This window comes from Saccopteryx bilineata, chromosome 6, assembly GCF_036850765.1.
Source record: "Saccopteryx bilineata isolate mSacBil1 chromosome 6, mSacBil1_pri_phased_curated, whole genome shotgun sequence".
NCBI classification, from domain to species: domain Eukaryota; kingdom Metazoa; phylum Chordata; class Mammalia; order Chiroptera; family Emballonuridae; genus Saccopteryx; species Saccopteryx bilineata.
The window spans coordinates 132,700,970-132,723,289 of NC_089495.1; the positions used below are offsets into that span (position 1 = coordinate 132,700,970).

The 22,320-nt window shown below is 41.5% G+C and overlaps 1 protein-coding gene across 5 annotated transcripts in view; it reads right to left on the bottom strand.

Moving 5' to 3' along the window:
* Positions 1 to 22,320, bottom strand: part of LMBR1 (limb development membrane protein 1) — a 97,401-nt gene that overhangs the window by 48,773 nt on the left and 26,308 nt on the right. For all 5 annotated transcript variants that reach the window (XM_066235238.1, XM_066235239.1, XM_066235242.1 and 2 more), the window contains one exon: positions 9,241 to 9,344. In XM_066235238.1, the coding sequence (XP_066091335.1) occupies positions 9,241 to 9,344 (104 nt within the window). The remainder of the gene's footprint in view (positions 1 to 9,240; positions 9,345 to 22,320) is intronic.

Genomic DNA, 22,320 nt, shown 5'->3' on the forward strand with positions numbered 1-22,320 from the left:
TTTTTGTTTGTTTGCTGTTGTTTTGCTAGTAGATATTCTAATAGGACGTGAAGAAGCATCTCGCTGTGGTTTTGATTTGCATTTCCTAATTACTAGTGATGCTGAGGTCTTTAATGTGCTTATTGGCCATTTGTATACCTTCTTTGGAGAAGTGTCTAGTCCTTTGCTCTTTTTCTAATACTTGATAAAGTTCCATCACCATTTATGTTCTTCATTATTGCTTGGGCTGTCTTGGCTTTCTGCTCTTTCTAAAACATTTCACTATCTGCCTCTCACATTCCATAAGGTAACCCCTTGGCATTTTTATTGGAATTGCACTGACTCTGAAACATAATTTGAGAATATTGTCGCCATATAAAGAAATTCATAAGCATAGAAATATCTATCCATTTATTTAGACCTTAACATTGTTCAATACGACTTTTTGTTCCCATAATAAAGGTTTTACATATCATTTGTTGGCTTTATTTCAATATACCTTGCTATTATAAAAGGTATTTTTAATCAGATTTTGTTTGTTGCTAGTACTTATTGATTTTCTATATTAACCCTATATCCACCTTCCTTGCTATCTTTTCTTATTTGAATTAACAATTTATGTTCAGATCTATAGGATTTTTCAATAGGCAATATCATTTCTTAATAATGAGTATTTTGTTTTTTCTTTCAACTTTTCCTTTTCTTCTCTAATTGTATTGGTGAAGAACTCAACTACAGTGGTATTCATTATTAGAAATAAAAAGATTTAAGTTGATTTCCAAATTAAATATTAAATACTTTTCATGTCTTACCATTAAGTATAATGTCATCTGTAGGCTTAGAGTAGATGTCCTTACCAGGTTGAGAAAGTTCCCTTTAGTTCTCAGCTTGCTTTTTAATCATGAATGGTTATTGATTTTATTGAATGTGTTCTGTGCCCCTTTGGAGGTATTCACTTGATTTTATTCTCATTTACTCTTCTAATATGAATTCCAATCATAGGTTTTCTAGTGTTAAACCAACTTGCATACCTCAAAATACATTTTTTGGTGGTGATCTTTTGCATGTACAGCTGGATTAAGCTTCCTGATTTCAGATTTACAAATATTCATGAGGAAGAATGGTCTACAAGGCCCCTTTCTCAGGCTATCTCTGTCTACTTTCAGTACCAAAATTATACTAGTCCCAGGGAATAAAATCATGAAGGTTCCTTCTCCAAGTCTCTGGACAAATCTGTATGAAATTGGAGTTATCTGTTCTTTGACATTTGGTAGACATATCCTGGCAAATCTCTGTATCTGATTTTCTTTTTATCAGAATGAGTCAGTAGAACTTCCATTTCTGGCAATATTGAAGATGAGATATCCTTAATTCCTTCTGCCAGAAAACACCTACAATGCTAGATAGAATATCTTAAAATCGCCCTGAAATCTTCTCCTTGTCTACTAACTCTCTGAGTCCAGTGCATCTGGTACCTCTCACAGTGCTGGCTTTTTCCAAACATCTGGTCATCTCCAGAGTCCTTCTCATCTTCATATTTATAAAGAGTTTTTGTCCTGCTTGCTATTTGTCACCTCCTGCCTCTTGTGACAGATCTGGTTCTGCATGAGATGTCTCAGGAGCTCCCACCATGGTGGACACTTGTACGTACTGACTGGACTCTCACACCCCTGGATCTACTCTCTGTGCTTCAGCTCGCAGCACGTGTTCTGCTGTCTGCACCTCCCCTAGGCACCTGGTCCCCCACACCCCTCAGCAGCACAGCGACATGGTTTCAGCTTTTGTTAAAACCACATCAGTGGGGAATATGAAGAATCCAGATATACTTAAACAACTGGAAATGCTAAAATCAATTTGCTAGTAGTAGATGGAAAACTGGCTCAATATCCAATGGGACAATAAAATGAAAAATGTTCTAGGCTATCTCACATGTAGGGAGGAAATAAATTATGTCTCTATCAGACAAATTTATTTGCACTGCTCTGGGTTTCCCACAAACTAACTCTAACCCTAAGGTTATGTCAATCAGCCAGGTGAACAGAAAACCTGCCAGGCTGCTCAATGCCACTACACACACCCAGGACTCAGGACAGAACACCCAAGGTCTCCTCTGCTCGCTTCCAAGTCTTGGACAATCTTCCTACACCAGAAAATTTATGTACATAAAACAAATTATTAAAGAAAGGACATAAAATATATGTATACACCAATTATAATTACACAATAATCCAAGCACAAATGTAATTTGGAATGATATAAAATACAATGTGGGGTTACTTGGCTTCTCTAAAATTATTTCAATTAAAATGAAAATATTAATGAAAAGTCGACAGAAGTCAAGATGCACAGGAAAATCAGACTAAATCAGCCACCTGGTCAGTGTGGCTCACACCAGCCAAGTCAGACAGGAAAACTAAACATGGAGGGCCGGGGGTACAGCTGCAGTCAGGAAGGACAGACATGTGCAGAAACTATCTCAGGATCTCGAGAAGGAATTTCTGAAGGCTAAATTGGAAAAGCTCTTCTTTAAACAGCATTAAGGCCACAAGAGGCCAAAAGAGCTGCAACGCTAAAGAGGAGAGGCCGGAGAAAAGCACTGGCCCATCCTTGTTGACAAGATCGGAGCTGATTCAAGCAAGGAACACAAAGCCTCCCAGATCTGGAAAAAAAGTCAGGAAAGCCCCCCAAATTAACAAATAACTGAGTTACTACTAAGTTCTAGACAAAGGGCCAGGAAAGCTAACAGGTAGGGAGAAAGAGACAGTGTGGTACAAACGGGCCAAGAAAATAAACTGTAAAGCGATACACCAACTTTAAGCTACATATTGGCAAACATTTCATAGAGATCAGATTAGCACTGTGACATGCTAAATAAGTGAATTTATAGACAAATAAATAAGAGTTTAAATGCCAAATAAATAAGAGATTTTAACAATCTAAACTCCAGACTCTTAGGTGAGCTCTTGTCTTATAGGTCTGTGGAATATATCATAACTATGTAAAAAGCTCTCCTGTCAGCATTAAGTTCTGACATTTAATTTTACTTTCAAACAAAGTTCTTTCTAACCAAGGGTGGTAGTTTTCAATTCCCCCAAAAACCGCTTTAGAAAAGAGACTAATTGACAATGACCATTTCATAAAACTGTTTCATGAATATTGGAAGTATTAGGGCCAGGGTAATTATAAGTACAATTACTTTAAAATCTAAACCTGGTGACTTTTTATTTCCTCCCTATCAAAACTTTTCCTCATTTAACAAAGAACCCTGGATTATGAGACATTTGTTAGTAATTTAATCATCACATAAAATAAAGTTTGAAGTTTAGTTACCTATTAAACATAATACCTATTTTTACAACCAATACTGGTATAAGATAAAAAGTGAATCAATAAAGCAATGTGTATGCCACTGTAATTTCTTATACCGCTTTGCCATCATAAAAAGTAATCCACACAAATCTTCCTGGTGTTTTGGCATCGGCTTTCACACCGCCGACAGGTCTGCACGCCTAACAACCTCAGCAACTTTTACCATGTCATGGGTATGGCATACACAGATTAGGTGAGGTATCCATGCCCCTCGGCAACCTGACAGTGAGGGAAGAACTGTCAGCCCATTTCAAAGGTGTACACACCAAGAAATGCACCTGAAGTCCTGGGTCAGCCAGGAGAAGAGTCGGGATTTAAGTCCAAAGCTCATGATTTTGCCACTATACTATTCAGCACACAGAGATAATGTAGTCTTAAAAATAGAAAGCTCCCATCGTTTTGACAACGGGAGAGGATGATAGTGCTACAGAACAGTCCATTTCAAAGTCCTGGACCGTCACAACGTCACATCGTGCCGGGGACTGAGTGATGTAAAAACTCAGCTGCTATGTAACAAAAGTGGAGACACAACTTGTTATAATTCACTCCCTCCAAATGCAACTGTACTAAGAATAGTGACAACATGAATGTCACTTCATCAAGTGAATGATTTTCAGTTTAAAATCTTCATAAATGCAAATAATTTTTAAATGAAGTAAGTATATTCTTTTCTGCAAAACAGTAGTTTTTTGAGGTCTGGCCGGATAGCTGGGTTGGAGCATTGTTCCCATATGCAAAGGTTTTGGGTTCGATCCCTGGTCAGGGCACATACAAAACAAACTGATGTTTCTTTCTCTCTCTCTCCCCCTCCCCCCAAATATCAATAAATTCTTTTTAAAAATTTAAAAATACAGTTTTATGACTTTCTCTGAGATGCTATATGCCAAGCTTCAACATCTAATATGCTCATTTATTGAGATAATCACGCCTTTTACAAGAAAGTAACAGTTCCAAAAGGAACCTCAAATAGAACCCCACCTCCAGAATTGAATATTTTGAAAATAATCATTCTTGTCCATGTTATCTCTCTGGAACAAAAAAATAAAAAATAATAATAATAATAAAAACAGTCCTCCTAATTGGAGGAGGGTAGAGAAATTCTATTAATAAATTACTAAATGATTTTTTCTTGAAGGTGTTGGGAAAATCAAATTAACACATAACAATAGTTAGTGAGATATGACTCCATTTTCCGTAATAAACACCAAGATCAAAACGCGACCCTGGGTGAATTTCCTTGAAAGGCTCCCAGCAGGAGTTTTCCTTTTTGTATGTGACTTCCTCTCACCCGCAGAAACCAAGCCAAATATGAGCTTGTGCCACTAACACTAAGCAGCACTTCCTTAATCACTCATTTCCAACAATTTATGGATGATCAGTGGCAAAAACGAGCAAAAATAATGAAAGAATGCAATGAAAGCTCCCCGAGACCACGCTGGACTTCCTACTCATTCCTGCGTCTCTTTAAGGTGGAGGCCTGATACAAATTAGCCACTGGGGGAAAAAGTCATCTGGTCATAAAATACAGTACAAGGTCACTTTTATGTAAGTTTGCCAAAAGGGACATAAACCAGGACAATTTCAAACTGTGACACAGGATAGAAGTATATTAAAGAGATCTCTGTTCCTCGTGCACTGCGCTGTCATGGCGCTTGGCTTTATGGACCTTCCAGCACCAGCAACCAGCTCTTCGCTCCACCTGGTCCGTCTAATTAATTAAGAAAGGAAGTTACCCCAAATTCTGTACTTTTTGCTTTTATTATCAAGCACTTCGTTTGAAGTTACAGGAGTTAACCTCTTAATCCTACAGACCACGTGCTATGCTCTGGACATTTGGGGATGTCTGGATGGCTTGGGTAATTGGTCAGGATGTTGCTGTCACTTATGTTAAATTTTATGCTATGACTCCAAATCAAATATAGGCATTAAGGTGAGGCACAGTGTTAAGTTACTCACAGCAATATCTCTGGTTTAGAATTAATCTGTCATTCATGAGATTTTTTTTCACAACATTTTAATTCAAAATAAGATGTTAAAATACAATATAAAACAAACACACTCCTAATTCCCTCTCAAACCCTGGCTGGAGGGTCAACCTTAGGGTTCCTTACGCAATGGGAGGCACCTTTGGATGTCACCCAGATAATCCAGCATCTCTCTGAGGTGCAATGGGCAGAGGCAACTGCGCCGCTATCAGCAGGGTGACGTGTAGAGTGCACGGTCAGCCCCAAAACCTCACACTCTGTACACGTCTGAGAGATCAAGATAAAAACTGGGGAGAAAGTAACTCTACCACAAAACAAAAACCAATAGATGCAACTTTTTGTGAGTTGAAACATTAGGATGTAGGTGTGGGGTCAGGTTTAAACACACATGAACATATATTATACTCAATACATGGTAGGTGACAGGGAAATAATCGAATTTAATAATATTTCACTTCTAATAGTGAGAGTTCCAAGATAAGTTATCCTGTCACTAAATATACATACATATGTGTGTGTGTGTGTGTGTGTGTGTGTGCACGCGCGCGCGCAAGGTCTACCGGAAAGTTCTGTCCATTTTTGGAATAAAACAAAATACAAATTTTTCTTACCTTCAATAAACTTTATTAAATAATATAATTGCCATTATTATTAATGATTTCTTGCCAGCGTGAGGGCAATTTGTATATCCCATTTTTGAAAAATGTTTTACCTTTTGATGCAAAAAATTGAACCAGTGCTTGTTTGATATCTTCTTCATTTTTGAATTTTTTGCCCTTCAAAAAATTTTGTAAGGACAAAAACAAGTGATAGTCAGAGAGTGCTAAGTCCGGGGAATATGGTGGATGTGACAGACATGCTTCTGTAGCATTTCTTCCTTGTTGAAATTCATAAAAATTACAGTGGTGTAAATGAACTTTATCAGTAGCCGTGGGTACACTATCGCTTCACACATAAGACTAACATGAATCAACTTTGTTTTAGTTAATTTGCTACGTCAGTATGTATACATTAAGTGATAAAAATAGAGAGGCACACATGCGCCAAATAAACGTGCTTATGTGTCGAAACTTAGAAACGGACAGAACTTTCCGGTAGACCATATATATATATATATATATATACACACACACACACACATACACACACACACACACACATACATACATATATATGTATACATGTATATATATGTGTATATATATGCCTATCAAAACCATTTACATTCTCCTACCCTTGAGAATTACAAAGAGTAGGAACAGTGAAGAGATGGCCTCCTAAAATAGAAACATACGCCATAGTAAGGAGAAAGAAGAAAGGCTACTTAAGACCCTTAAAAGGACATGATTAGCCCCCCAGGCCTGAAATGTCCTGTTTGAATTAACATAGTGGTTTAATTAAAAACTAAGCAGAGAATTCTGCTTAATTTGATTTTCAATTCAAGCCCTACATCCGCCTGTGGCTAGTGGCCAATTTCCGCATCTCAGCACAATATGCAAGAGGCTGTTTTAAAATCGATTGCCCAGGGGAGTCAATGGGAGGATGGTGGGGCCATATGCCATTTAGGGACTCCACCAGACTTAGACATAGTAAAACAGCACCAGGGGGGTGGCCAAGGAATATAAAGGGACTTTAACTCAACCATATTACAAGTTTGCATTACTCAGATTATTGTGCTGGATCTACCAATTAAAGGTGTTTTCTAAGCTCTCCTCAACATCACTGGGAACTGATGGGTCAGACGTCACCAGTGAGCAAAGAGCTTCAAAGGACGATACAGAAGTATATGTACTTGCCAGCCAGCTGTGCAAAACATGTCGTGGTTCTGGGAAGCAGCAGAGTCAGTGACTGATACAACCTATGGCCATGAGGGCCCTGCACCAGTAATGCTGTGTTATGAAAGACCTGACACTAAAGGCTCAAATGTGTACTGACACATCTGCACTTAACTATGCAATGCTTGTAGCCCTTGAAACCTTCATGTAATTGATTTAAAATGAAAAAAAGGAGTATTTTGAAATAACATGTCATAATCACCTTAATTTTAAAGCTTTCCAAACATGTCTAATAAGGTCTAGAATACACCTTATCTTTAGGCAGGTTTGATTCTGTCTCAATCTATAATATGGTAGTCATAATTTGAAGCTAAAGTTGTCTAAGACATGTGAATAATTAAAAGCCAACTATATAGTCAGTGGCTTTTGGGTAAGCCCATACCACACTGGTACTCTCTAGAATAGTCACTAGGCCAAATGCATTAGGCGCTAGGATAATGGCAGTAACAGCTAACATTTACTGAGCTGAGCCCTGGACTATGGGCTCTGCTTTACATGAATAATCTCCTCTTGTTTGATCCTATCAAACAGTGTTTTCCTGGTTGTTTTCTGCACATGGGCAGATCCACACAAAGCAGAGAAAGGAAGCGAGAACCCCGCATACTTAAAGCAAACACCAACATGTTAATTTTTGAGGCCTGTGTCCCAGCTCTGAGTGACCAGCCCAGGTGGTGATGGCTCATGTAGTGGAGCCTCTACAACACAGCATTTCACCTTCCCTTACTGACGTGTCTAAACTCCGATATTTGCATTTATCCCTAAGTATCCTCAAATAAAACAGTAGAAGCAAAAATCCTTTTCAGAAATTCTGTGCCCACTCCCTGCCATGACAGCATAAAATCTAACAACCTGGAGGGTGCTCTGTGGTTCACCACTGTCCATCGGCATCAGCCCTGCCGCAGCCCAGCAGAGCCCAGCCTTTGCTGAGGCCTGCTCACCTGTCAGGTCTCAGGTACACAGCGGGCTGGCCCCATGCCACCCAGACCGGGACACCAGGACGTGCACTCCTCAGCGCCTCCACACACACTGCAGTCTACAAGGCCACCACATGGCAGGCTGCTCTGCTGCCTCCGATTTCTCCCTCTAGCATCCTTCAAGGCAGGGGCTCTGTCTTTTCATTTCTGTCCCCCGCAAGCTCCTGTAATCGCATAACTACCTAGTACGTGCTTAGTAAACTCTGTCAAATGAACGAATAACCGTCAAAAGTCTCCTAAATTCTACAGAACTGGTTCCTCAAGTGTCTCCAAGGACCTCATCTCTTCTCAGTGTTTGTTCTTCTAAGCGCCTCCTGCACATAGTATTTTACATGCCGTTCTTTCCCCTAATACCCCTGCCATGGTCCGGGAGCCACTCCACCCTGGTTCTCAGGCTGTGCCCACTGAGGAGGCAGCACTCATCCCGCGGCCTGTTCCCTCCTCCCCGCTTCCCCATGCCCTCCACAGTGCTGCGCAGAAACACACACTCACTCTGGCCGCTGCAGCAGCCTCTGACTTTAGCGCTAACTCTGCAGATGTATGCATTCCGGGACAATTTAGTAACATTTTCTAGCGCCGGACCTCAGATGTCTCCTTAGAAAAGGAGGGTTTGAACTAAATCCCTTTCAGCAGCATCCCCTTCCTATCATTTCTTCAAGAAGTTATGAACCAAGAGCTTTTTAAACTGAAACAATATAATTTTCCACATTATACAGATGAGTTAAATAATTTAAATATATCACAATAAAAAACAATGCCAACATATTAAAATCCAGTGTCCTCAGTGTCAGGTTGACTGCCAAACACAACCGTCCATTCCGATCTCAGAACATTCCCTAAACGTGGCACCTACTCAGTGGTGAGCTGCAGACTGCTGAGTGTGGAATAATATTTAGCCACCAGAAACCTGTGTCCGCCGACTCCACACCAACTATCACCCCAGTGATTCTTTCACGGCAACCTTCAGTGTCCAGGTCTAAAGTGTGCTGTGCTTCAGGTTTAAAACCGTAGGAGTTGACCAAATGTTGGACAAAACAATTCTACTCCTAAGAACCCACAAAAAGCGACATGTTAATCCCAAAGCACAGCTTTACTCACCTTTTTCAGGCCAGCAAAACCTTCTGATTCCAGGAAGAAGAAGGCAAAGGGCATGAAGACAAACAAGCAAAGGTTGGAGAAGAGGGAAACGAGGTTCCACAGACCTACAGAGGGCAACATGGAAGACAGACAGGTTAGATACCAACAGGCCTCATCAAAGAAGCAACCACACTAAATTATGCTGCATTTGTCAGAGCTATACTTTTTAACGGTACAAATGAGCATAAACTTGAAGAGAGTAGCTTAACAAATGACATATCCTTAGATATCAGAAAGTAATGACCTATTTACATTTTGTGTAACTTTGTAATATGTACCTACTGGTAAAGCCAATATGGAAATTAATTTTTCCTCACTCCCTGAAATAAACTCACTAAAGATATGACATATGCCGAGACCCAAAGATACCACCTCTTTAGACATATTGGCACCTGAATATTTAAATTAGAGCCACTAGCATTTATTGAGCACTTAATAAATGCCAGATACTCTACTAAACATTTTTACATGCATAATCTCATTTAATTTAAGCCTCATAAAAACCCTAAAAGTAATAATTAGCATTTATTGAGCCCTTATGTGCCAAGCACTACTCTACTAAGTGATTTACAGATACAATGCAAACTCATTTACTCGTCACAGCAGCCACCCAACACAGAAGCAGTGGACGCTGCTCACACAATGCGCCCAGCCTGCAAGGCCAGCCAGTGGCCACGCCAATTCCTGGGATTTTTAAAAAGTACACAGCACAGCTGCTCAAAGTGGAAAAGACAAAGGAAGAGAGGCAGGCAAGCTCACACAGCCTCTTCCCTTTCTGGTGTATTCTGCACTGTTGTGGAAAACCACAGTAAAAAAAACCAACTAAGAATAGAGTTAGAAAAAGAGAACCTCAGGTATCCTCGGGACAATGCTGGGCCCAACATCTCCTCCTTTTTTAAAGGTAAACACTAAAATTTCAAACTGATTTTCAAAATGATGACTACCATCTTTATAAAATCTACAGTTAAAAATAAAAAATATGCTCCAATTATAATTCAGTGCTTTTGAAATGGGCAATTGCTACTCTGTGCACGCCCTATTTACAAGGTGCAGGCAGGCCAGGGCCTGGGAGACCCAGGAGTGAGCAAGCAGGACACATGCTGCTCTTGAAGCTCTCGCTCCCAGGTCCCAACATTGCACATGAACTCTCAGGGAACCGACAGTGCTGGTTACAAATGTACATACATGTCTCCTAACTGCCCTAAATCCTTCCAGAACAACATGGAATAATTCAAAAGGAGACAATGTGGTACTTGTACAGGTCACCTAGAGTGGTGCTATTCAACTGCCAGTTCACAGACTGGTCCACCAGAAATTTCCTGCCAGTCCACAAAAGAGTTAACCACCCTGATACTGTATGAAAGTTAGAGACCCAATAATCTTAGTTGAATTCCACTTATGCTCAGGGTGATTTCTGCCTAAGCAGCCCCTGAAATAATTCTATTTTCACCAGCCCCAAAGTGTAAAAAGATTGAAAACCAGTGACCTACAGAGATTTACCCCCTTTAGTCAATAAGTCGATGGAATTAACAAAATCAACTTAGTTTCTTACTCAAAAATTTAGACAGGAGAGAATTAATGAAATTGACAATATACTTATCTTAGCAGGAAATAAAATGCTTCACAAAATTTTTTAGAAAACAGCTTACATCTTTCAGGAAAAAACTTTAATCTGAACTTTTTAAAATAGAAATTATTCTGGCCCTGGATGATTGGCTCAGTGAACAGAGCATCGGCCCAGCCTGTGAATATCCCGGGTTCAATCCCCGATCAGGGTACACAAGAGAAGTGACCAACTGCTTCTTTTCCCCTTCTTCTCCCCCTTCCACAGCCAGTGGCTCTGTAAGTTCGAGTGTTAGCCCCAAGCGGCTAAGGATAGCTAGGTTGATCCAAGCCTCAGTCCCAGACAGGGGTTACAGGGTAGATCCCAGCCAGGGTGCATGCAGGAGTCTGTCTCACTATCTCCCCTCCTCTCACTTAAAAAAAAAAAAATTATTCTAAAGTACTTTTCTACTTTCAAGCCTTCCAACACCTTAACCTTTTTCCTCATTCAAAGGGGTTATGCTTAGAGTCAACTGTTTCATTGTGTCAATAATTAGAAGAGTTCACAGGATGGCAGCTAAATGTACAACCTGGAGGTTCAGAGACACCTGGGTTCCAGCCCCATTTGCAATTCCATGTGACAGCCCTACTAAGTCACAGGTCCGTATCTATAAAGCCAGGCTGAGGACTATAGGTGGTGGTGAAAAGTAAGTGAAATAATGTATGTAGATTAAAAGCACTTAATGACTTTCTGCTTTGAGGAACAAGCACGTGTCCAGAGGATGCTGACACACAGTAGGACTAGCTCCTGAACCAAACCTTCCAAGAACCTGTCTTCACTTCCTTCTATCTCCCTTTCTGCTAGGTGTATCAGCTCTTGCTTTTTGTCACCAGCATTTTTCATGTGTCCAATAACAATCTCTCCCCTCCCCCAAGAGGTGCTGAGTACAGGCTTCATCTATACAACTGTGCCTAAGAGTCAATGGGCCTTGATCAAAGCTGTGCCCTCCGGGTCAAGTTCACAAACTTCAGTACCCGTCTCTGGCCTCTACTTTGCTCAACAGCATTTTAGCTCTATCTGGTTTCCAAGTAAGTTACTTCCAGATACGAGGTAGAATTATAATTACTCTTCTCTAAATGTGTCCATGACACATTGCCACTCCTTTGGGCTAGACAACGAAAAACCCTCTAGGTCAGTGGTTGCCAACTCCCGGTCCGCGGACCAGTACTGGTCTGTGGGCCATTTGGTATCGGTCCGCAGAGAAAGAATAAATAACATTATTTCTATTTTATTTATATTTAAGTCTGAACGATATTTTATTTTTTAAAAATGACCAGATTCCCTCTGTTACATCCATCTAAGACTCACTCTTGATGCTTGTCTCAGTCCCGTGATACATTTATCCGTCCCACCCTAAAGGCCGGTCTTTGAAAATATTTTCTAACAATAAACCTGTCCGTGGCCCAAAAAAGGTTGGGGACCACTGCTCTAAGTAAAAGCTCATGGGCCAAACTAAGCAAGTAGATTCAGAATTTATTCTCAATTGTCAATGAAAAATGAAGGTAATCACAACAATAAAAACTAACAATATTAATTTTTAACTTAATAAGTTACAACTGTCATAGGTTTTGACACAGCACTCACCAGGGACAGCATCACCACAATCGAGGTCATGAGCACTCCATGTTTCCTCCTGCCACTTTGTAACCAGTGCCGCCGGCCTCCCAATCCTCTGCTCACAGCCACCACGTCTGCACTCCAGAAAAGACTGTCTTTCTAGGATTTCTGATACACAGTATGTCATAGGTACTATTGGTTGTGTTTGGCTTCTGTTTGCTTGCACAATTATTTTTGAGATTTTTCAACATGGTGACGTGTGTTAGTGGTTTGTTCCTTCATGTGAAACAAACTGGATCCAGTTACTGGGTTGCAGCCGTTCACCTGCAAACTGCTATCAGGGCGGTTCCCAATTCATGGCTATTTCCACTAAAGCTATTATGGACACCCATATCCAAGTCTTTATATGGACATAGGCTTTCATTTCTTTGGAGTAAATATGTAGGCATGGAATGGTGGGCTGAGATAGTAGGTGGATGTTTAACGTTTTAAAAAGCTGCTGAAATGTTTTCCAAAGTGGTGGTATAATTTTACATTCCCAGCAGCAGAGTTCAAATCACATCCGCATTTTGCCACAATATGGAATGAGAAGTCTTCTTAGTCACCACCACTCTAGTAGGTGTACAGTGGTAGCTCATTATTGTGTTAATTTGCATTTCCCTAATTAGTAAGTAAGGCTGTGAACACCTTTTCATAAACATATTTGACATATGTTTATATTGTCTTCGGTGACGTCCCTTCAAATCTGCTGCCATTGTTCTCTGGATTGTCTGTTCACTTGTTACGAGCTTGGCAAGTCCTTCACCTACTCTGAACACAGTCTTTTGTCTGGAATGTGACCCGCAGATCATTTCTACCAGTCTATGCATTGTTTTTGCATGCCCTTAAGAGTATCTTTCAAAGAACAAATTTTCTTAATTTTGATAAAGTCAAAAAACTGGCATAGAAAATAAACTGCAAAGAAATATACCAAGCTATCAACAATGTGAATATAATAAAATCATTGATCATTTTTTCTTCTTACTCCTCTACATATTCTAGGTTTTCATTAGGTGTATATAAAGACCCTTAAAAATCATAAAACATAGGCCCTGGCCGGTTGGCTCAGCGGTAGAGCATCGGCCTGGCGTGCGGGGGACCCGGGTTTGATTCCCGGCCAGGGCACACAGGAGAAGCGCCCATTTGCTTTTCCACCCCCCCCCCTCCTTCCTCTCTGTCTCTCTCTTCCCCTCCCGCAGCCAAGGCTCCATTGGAGCAAAGATGGCCCGGGCGCTGGGGATGGCTCCTTGGCCTCTGCCCCAGGCGCTAGAGTGGCTCTGGTCGAGGCAAAGCGACACCCCGGAGGGGCAGAGCATCGCCCCCTGGTGGGCAGAGCGTCGCCCCCGTTGGGCGTGCCGGGTGGATCCCGGTCGGGCGCATGCGGGAGTCTGTCTGACTGTCTCTCCCCGTTTCCAGCTTCAGAAAAATACAATAACCCCCCTGTGAAATTCAAATTCTCCATTTCCCCATACTACAGGGCAAAGGACAGCAGAGATGGTCGGAGCTGGACATGCCTGTTGGCCCTCAGCCACACTGTCCCCTTGATTCACTAGTCTCCCCCAATGCCCAGTTCAAATGCCAATTTCACTGAGCCTGCATGTTAGCTGACAACTGGCAGAGAACTTCAAAGACTGCTCTCAAGTAGTTGCAACCATGAATATTAAGCCTTTGAATGCTTAGGTCCTCTATAATCAGGGTGGGGTGTTAGTTTGTGCAATTTAAAATAATCAACTATCATCCATAGCACAAAGGGAGACCTTTTATTGTTAGTGATCTGTCAATACACATGCATCCAGAATTTATCTTTCTGATCATACATGTCCCTTTCAGGCCATGAAAACTACAAAGTCAAATCATTCTCTGGAAGTCAAAAGTTAAGATATAAAACTTTGCCTTGGGCAAAAAGCTGACTAACCACACGCTGACAATAAGAGTTATGAAAAGCTGAAGAATAAAACCTGGACCGACAGGTGTTAACCACCAGCAGTGTCTGCGGGACCCCCATGACCACAGAGGTTCGAACACCAAGCCCTGAGCTATCAGGAAAGTGGATGCCTTCTTTCACATATGGAACTTTAAATACATACTGTATAGAATTTTTTTTTTTTGTATTTTTTCTGAAGCCGGAAACGGGGAGAGACAGTCAGACAGACTTCCGTATGCGCCCGACCGGGATCCACCCGGCACGCCTACCAGGGGGCGATGCTCTGCCCCTCCGGGGCGTCACTCTGTCGCGACCAGAGCCACTCTTGTGCCTGGGGCAGAGGCCAAGGAGCCATCCCCAGCGCCCGGGCCATCCTTGCTCCAATGGAGCCTCGCTGTGGGAGGGGAAGAGAGAGACAGAGAGGAAGGAGAGGGGGAGGGGTGGAGAAGCAGATGGGCGCTTCTCCTGTGTGCCCTGCCCAGGAATCGAACCCGGGACTTCTGCACGCCAGGTCAACGCTCTACCACTGAGCCAACCGGCCAGGGTAAATACATACTGTATAGAATTTAAAACATTATTTTCCCCCAACTGCCCTTTCTCCAGGAAACTCAGCATGACTGCTGACAGATGGTCCTGAGAACCACGACCCCAGAAGGGACAAAATGTCACTGAGAACCTCCACTCTGCAGTCAGGCATCACATCACAGTGTGCTGGTGGATGGCCGACAGCATCTACAGCGGTGGTCCCACAGATAAGGGGGCAGAGAAACTCCTGTCACCCAGTGATCCTGCAGCCATCCCAACGTCACAGCACATCACACGATGTGTCTGCGGTGATACTGGCGTGAACAAACACAGCTAGGCCCTTACGTCCAGGGCACGGTGCTCGGTAATGATAAACAGCGACAGCACTATTCTGGGTACTTCCTGTGCTTTTATTGTTATTCTAGAGCAGGGGTCAGGAACCTTTTTGGCTGAGAAAGCCATGAATGCCACATATTTTAAAATGTAATTCCATGAGAGCCATACAATATGTTTAACACTAAATACAAGTAAATGTGCGCATTTTATGTAAGATCAACACTTTTAAAGTACAATAAGTCTGAATTCTTTTAATATTTTATCATTATTAGTTATTCATTATAGAGAGGAGGGAAAGAGAGAGAGAGAGAGAGAGAGAGAGAGAGAAGGGGGGAGGAGCAGGAAGCATCAACTCCCATATGTGCCTTGACCAGGCAAGCCCAGGGTTTTGAACCAGCAACCTCAGCGTTTTCAGGTTGACGCTTTATCTACTGCACCACCACAGGTCAGGCTGAATTCTTTTTAATAACATTATTATGCTGTTGCTAACCAATGATGAATAAAGTACTTCTTACCATTAATGCAACTTCTGGTGCTGCATGGTTTTGCTGATGGCTTTGTTGTCTGGTTGACACGTGGTGAGGTTAAGCTTCATGCAGGCATTGAGACTTTCATCCGTTAAACGTGATCGTAGGTTGGTCTTAAGGTTCTTTAGATGTGAGAAAAACTGCTCACATTGCATACATAGAGCCAAACACTGTCAGTACAGCAATACTCACACGTTGCAGTGTGTGGTATGTGACGGGAAGCGCATTCCAAATTTTGACAATCAGCTGGTCCACGGGTTGAAGTTTTTTCATTTCTCCCCACTTGTGTTTGCTCGCCAACTCTGCTTGCTGTCATGCAAGTCTTTCCAAATCTTCATTCAGTGACTTGAACTTATTCACCCATATGTCTGAGGCCTTCAGGTCAGCAGCTTGTAGCTCAAAATCTCTGATGGAGACACTGGGGATGTAACTCAGGTCGGCGCTGTCCACTGCACACTCGTGTGGATGGGTGATGAACTTAAAAAGACAAGTGCGCTCACGAAATTCTCCAAAGCATGCTTTTGAATGATTGTGATAGATATGTGGATTCCAAACTGCCCTCTTGATGTTCTGCTTATCTGTCAGACCTCACCCTTACTGGACTATTGCCCCTGAGACAGGAATTCCAAAAGGCTGACAAGCCGCCCCAAGGAGGGGCTCCGGACATACCAGGATTTTTGATTCAACACCCACATGCTCGAAGCCCCCCAAGGAGGAACATTCCAGACATACCAGGACTTTTGCCTCAGTATCCCCTCAGGCTCTATATAATTCGCCCCTAGTCTGTGACCCGGTGCACTGCACATCTGATAAAGCCTGCACATCTGATGATCGAGTGCCGTCTCATTCTTACAGACTGCAGATTAGATGTGAAGCCCGCTAGCTGCTGGAGATCAAGATGTTGAGCAGGGTCACTTGCTGTGCATGCATCTTTAAACTCTCCCCGTTTTTCAAAGTATAGTAAACAACCTGTTTCAACGTGGGAGATGAAGAGTTCCAGCTTGTTTTCAAATGCAAACACTGCTTGTTGAAGGGATAAGACTGTATTTCCAACGCCTTGCATTTTCACATTGAGCTGGTTCAGATGTTCAGTCATGTCCACGAGATAGAACTTCAGGAGCCACTCAGTGTTAGCTAACTCAGGATGCTCGATGTTTTTCATTTCAAGAAGTCTGGATTTCGCTCAGACAAGCCGCGAAACGGCTGAGCACCTTCCCGCTTGACAACCAACGCACATGCTTATGCAGAAGCAGACCAGGATAATTATTCCCAATTTCATCCAGCAGTGTTTTAAACTGGCGATCATTTAAAGCTCAGGCAGCAAGAAAGTTGACCACCCGAATGACCAGTGACATCACCTCACCAAGCCGCTCGCCACACATCTGAGCACAAAGTGCCTCCTGATGTAGGATGCAGTGAAAACTTAGGATGGGTCTCTTTTCATGTTCACAAAGAAGCGCTACAAATCCTGTTTTTCCCCACCATGCACAGAGCACCATCAGTACACACCGAAATAAGTTTATTCATCCTGCAGATTTTTTCTTTAGCGAACTCAGTGAAAGACTTGAATAAATCCTCCCCTCTTGTTGTCTCTCTCATAGGCAAAACAGCAAGACTTTCCTCATGTAGTGTGTCACCTACAGCATACCTTGCAATCACGCTGAACTGGGATAAATGACTTACGTCTGTTGACTCATCCAAAGCGAGAGAAAAGATGGTGCTGCATTTATGTCCTTCACTTGTGTTGCCTCAATTTGATTTGCCATCATGATGGTACGATCGTGAACAGTTCTTGCTGACAGAGGCATGTCTTTTATTCGTTTGATTATCTTGTCTTTATCCGAAAAGTCGTCAAAAAGTTCACTGGCAACATCAAGCATGAATGTTTTGGCATACTCCCCCATCTGTGAATGGCTTTCTGTTTCTCACAATTGTTAAAGCACCAGCAAAGTTAGCCGAATTCCAGTTACTTTGTTGGGTCCAAACATGGAGTTGCTGCTGACTAGCTTGCACTCTGCAAAGTAGCTCTCGACATGCTTTCTTCATGCTGTTCCCCACTGGATATTTCGATGCAAATGTAGTATGGCGTGTATCGAAGTGCCGCTTTGTATTTGTTTCATCGATGCAATTTTATCATTGTGTATTAGACACACTGCAGAACCTGCTCTCTCCACAAAGGCGAATTCCTCTGTCCATTCCTGCTGAAATGTATGATATTCTTCATTTTTTTCTTTTAGCCATCTTCTTCATCAAAAGGGTTTCTGCAATTAGCTAGCTGACTGCTTGATTAAAAGAAGGGAAGTTTACTTCCTGACCTCACAACGACCCCTGTACATTATGCATTATCCAATTAAAATTTAGTGTTGTCCCGGAGGACAGCTGTGATTGGCTCCAGCCACCCGCAACCATGAACATGAGCAGTAGGAAATGAATGGATTATAATACACGAGAATGTTTTATATTTTTAACATTTTTTTTTATTAAAGATTTGTCTGTGAGCCAGATGCAGCCATCAAAAGAGCTACATCTGGCTCATGAGCCATAGGTTCCCAACCCCTGTTCTAAAGTGTGCTCTCTCAACTTAAAAAAAAAAAATGTTTGCTGTAAAGAGTAGCCGTGTTAAGCATGCAGCAGCCTCACACATCTCACGTTTCTTGATCGTGTCTCTGATGGCAGCACTTCCTCTTGTGCTGGATTTCATCTTGCAGTCCTGTACTGCACAGGCTGATAGCTGGGGAGCAGGCTATACCACCTGGGCTTGTTTAAGTGCCTCTGTGATGCACACGCTGACGAAACTGCCTAAGGCTGCATTTTTCAGAAGGGAATCCCACGGTTAGGCTGCTCATGATGGTGCTTATTTTTGCAAGAAATATTCACTTAACACAAAGAATTTGAGAGTTGATGATTTATCCTACCTAACAGGATAATCATCCACATAAATAACCACCTCTTTTCAAAGTCCAAATAATTAAAATTAAAAAATATATTTATTAACCAGAATAAATAAATGTAGAAGCTTTAGACTTAGCATATGCTAATTTAATTATTGCATTTGCAACATAAAGTTACAGTTACTGTGAGAACATCTATTATACAGAAAAATACTAAACCTAACACACATTCCTAAGTAGTATTCTTACCAACTGTCTAAAACTTGGTAAGTTTCCAATATCGCACACACATACTTCAAACATATACACAAACATATCCCTAAAAATATTCTATACTTTTGATCAAATATTTCTAAATTAAAAAGTAGTGCTAACACACATAACATACTACCACTGCCTTTATTTTATTACATATTAATTTTTAAAATAAAAAGGAGAAATATTAGTGAAATTTTTCTACTCCAGAAAGTTAAAATCACATACTCCAATAGAGTAATATAAACTTAGGAATTCAGAACCTTTGTAGTTTGTCTAAATCAGTATTAATGACAACCTTTTTGAAAGATAGCCAATGCCTAAAAGAAGTAGCTGAATTTAAACAAAAGATTACTTAATAATCCCAAATTAGTTTAAAACCAAACCAAAGAGAATGCCAAACCCCCACAGGATAACCTATAGCTCCATCTGCTGGTGTCACAAAATATTTCAAAATACTGTACAATGTACAATACTATCAGGCAAGTAATCTATCACTTTTCATCACATATTTAAATAAGAAAATTAATCCAAGTTCAGCTATATTCAGTAATTACCAAAATACAGAATTGCCATTTTAAAATGAATAATTCAGTGGCATTTAGTACATAGTGCCAAAACATTTTCATCACCTCCAAAAGGAAAACCCATAAGCAGTTGTATCGTTTCCAAGTTAATTGAACTAGAGCTTTTCTACTAAATTTTTAACATTGTATGAATACAAATGAAAACTTTTTTTTCTGTCTATTTTTACCTGTTAATATATTTGACAATAAAAATAACTATAGTTTAGCTACCATTTTAATTTGTCATCTCTGCCCCCTGTACTGTCCCTACAATAAAAGGTAGTTGCTGGCAGGTCACGGCCCACCCTGAGACGACGAGACTCACCTCACAGCATCGTGCTGACAAGTGGCAAAGACTCCTGGCCAAAATAGTCAATGCCCAGAGAATTACCATGCTGCCTCACTCCAGCTCCTTCCACTTTCATCTATTACATTCTGCAAGCTGTTTTAATGATTTTCTCATTATAGACAGAGATACATCTTGCTACACAATAGAGATTTAGAAGATTAACTTTTATTGTTTTATTTTGCTAAATTCTGGCCCAGAGAAGGGAAGTGGCATCCCAAGGTAATATGGTTAACATGTAACATTTCAGCCCATGTGTCCAAAATCCAAACACTCTATGTAACCAAAGTAAGTGTACTTACACATACTAAAGCATTATCAACACATATCTTAGCATCCTATCTATATGTGATATACACTTGGTTGAAAACATATATATTGATGATTTTATATAGACTAAGCCATTAAATTTTTCAAATTAAGTTCATTTTTACCAAAGTATTCCTAATGACAATTTTTATTCATTCAATCAATGAATTTTTACTGAACATTTTCAGTGTGAAAATATTAGAATAAGTGCTCCATAGGAGATGGAAGTTTTAAGACATATTCTGAGCCCTCAAAAGAATTTACCATAAATTCACAAAACATTTAACAACAAAAAAAAGACAATTCAAGAAAATCCCTTTCATGTCAATCATGGTAAATGATTGGCAAATGTATATGGATGACACACATGCACTGGGGTGAAGGAAAGAGTCAGACTTTTCCGGGGGCCACCTAACATCGGCTCTGAACTGACAACTTATTCTAGGCGACCCAACGTCAGAGTGGGGACTTAGGGAAGTCAGGTAGACCACAGAGATCTATCTCAGGTATCACAGTGGGTCTCTGAACCTGTTCTGTGGTCATATTCCCAGCTCTGCACAACTGAAATAGACACACTCAGTAGCTGATCTGTGGAGCAAGGCCTGTTACAGGGAGACAGACCAGTTGAAGCTGGCAGAACTGCCTCTAACTAGGAAAATTGCTCACCGAAGCAATGCTGCAGCCCTGAGGAAATGCAGAGCTCAGTGCCCTCATCCGGGACCTGAAAGATCCTGAAACAGATGGATCCTGGGGAAGGACAGTGGATCACTGCAAGCTTAGCCAGGCGGTGATGCCTACTGCAGCTGCTGTGCCAGACGTTATAAATTAACACATTCCCCCGTACCTAGTATGCGCCGAGGTGACAAAAGTCTTCCTCCATTGCTGCCCCTGAAGCATCTGGCTTGATAGAATGGTGGAATGGCCTGCTGCAGACCAGTCACAGGGCCAGCTGGGTGGCAACACCTAGCAGCACTGGGCAACATTCTCCAGAAGGCTGAGTCTGAGGAGTCTGAGGAAGCCCTGAGTCTGCATTCAGTACATGGAGCACTTCTTTCAGAGCTAGGAGTCATAGGTCCAGAAATCCAGAGAAATGAAGTGGACTGCTCATAACTACCCTTTGTAGCCCACTAGCAAAACATTTGCTTCCCATTCCTGTGGCCTGATGCCCTGCTGGCTGACATGTGTTAGCTCCAAAGGGAAGAATGCTCCCACCAGAAGACAGCAATGACTCAGCCACCAGCCACTTTGGAGTCCTCACACCTCTAAATTACAGTCAAGGAAGGGAGTTACTGTGCTGGCTGGGGTGACTGAACCTAATGAGCAAGGGGAATCTGAACTTCCATTCCACAGTGAAGGGAAGGAAGACTACATCTGGAATACAGAAGGTCCCTTAGGGCATCTCTTAGTATAACATGTCCTGTGATCAAGGTCAATAGAAAACTACCACTCGATCCAGGCAGGAATACTCAAGGTCTAGCTAGACCCTTCAGGAATGAGGTTCTAGTCACCCTACTAGGTAAAAATCAAGCCAGCTGTGCTTACTAGAGACAAAGGGAATATAGCATTGGTCATGGAAGAAAGTAGTTATAAATACCAGCTATGACCAGGAGACCAGTTACAGAAATGAGGACTGTAATTGTCACAAGTATTTCCTCCTTAGTCTGCTCATGTGCATGCATCTGTATTAAGTAAATACCTTTGTCTTTTTCCTTCTCTTATCCCTTCATTACGTAACATAAGAGGTATTCACTGACTTTACATTACAGTATATAAATATTAATTTTACAACATAGTGTTTGATTTAGGGGCCACAGGAGAAGAATAAACATCACTGGAGAACCTGACCTCCTATTCCAAGGATGTGGTCAGAGTGCTTCCAGGGGCACACAGGACAGCTGTGTCATCTCAGGTGGAATCAGGACCTGCTGATTAAGTTAACCAGGTTAAGTGTGTGGATTAGGGGAGGATGAACACAGGGGCGAGGGGCAGATGTGAGACAGTTATTATGTGTCAACTTGACAGGCTGAGTCTGTCTGAGAGTGTTTCCAGAAGATGAACATTTGAATCAGTAGAATGAGCAAAGCAAATTGCCCTCCCTCTCAACGCTGGTGGGCCTCAATCAGTTGAAGGTCTGATTAGAACAAAAGGGCAGAGAAGCCTGAC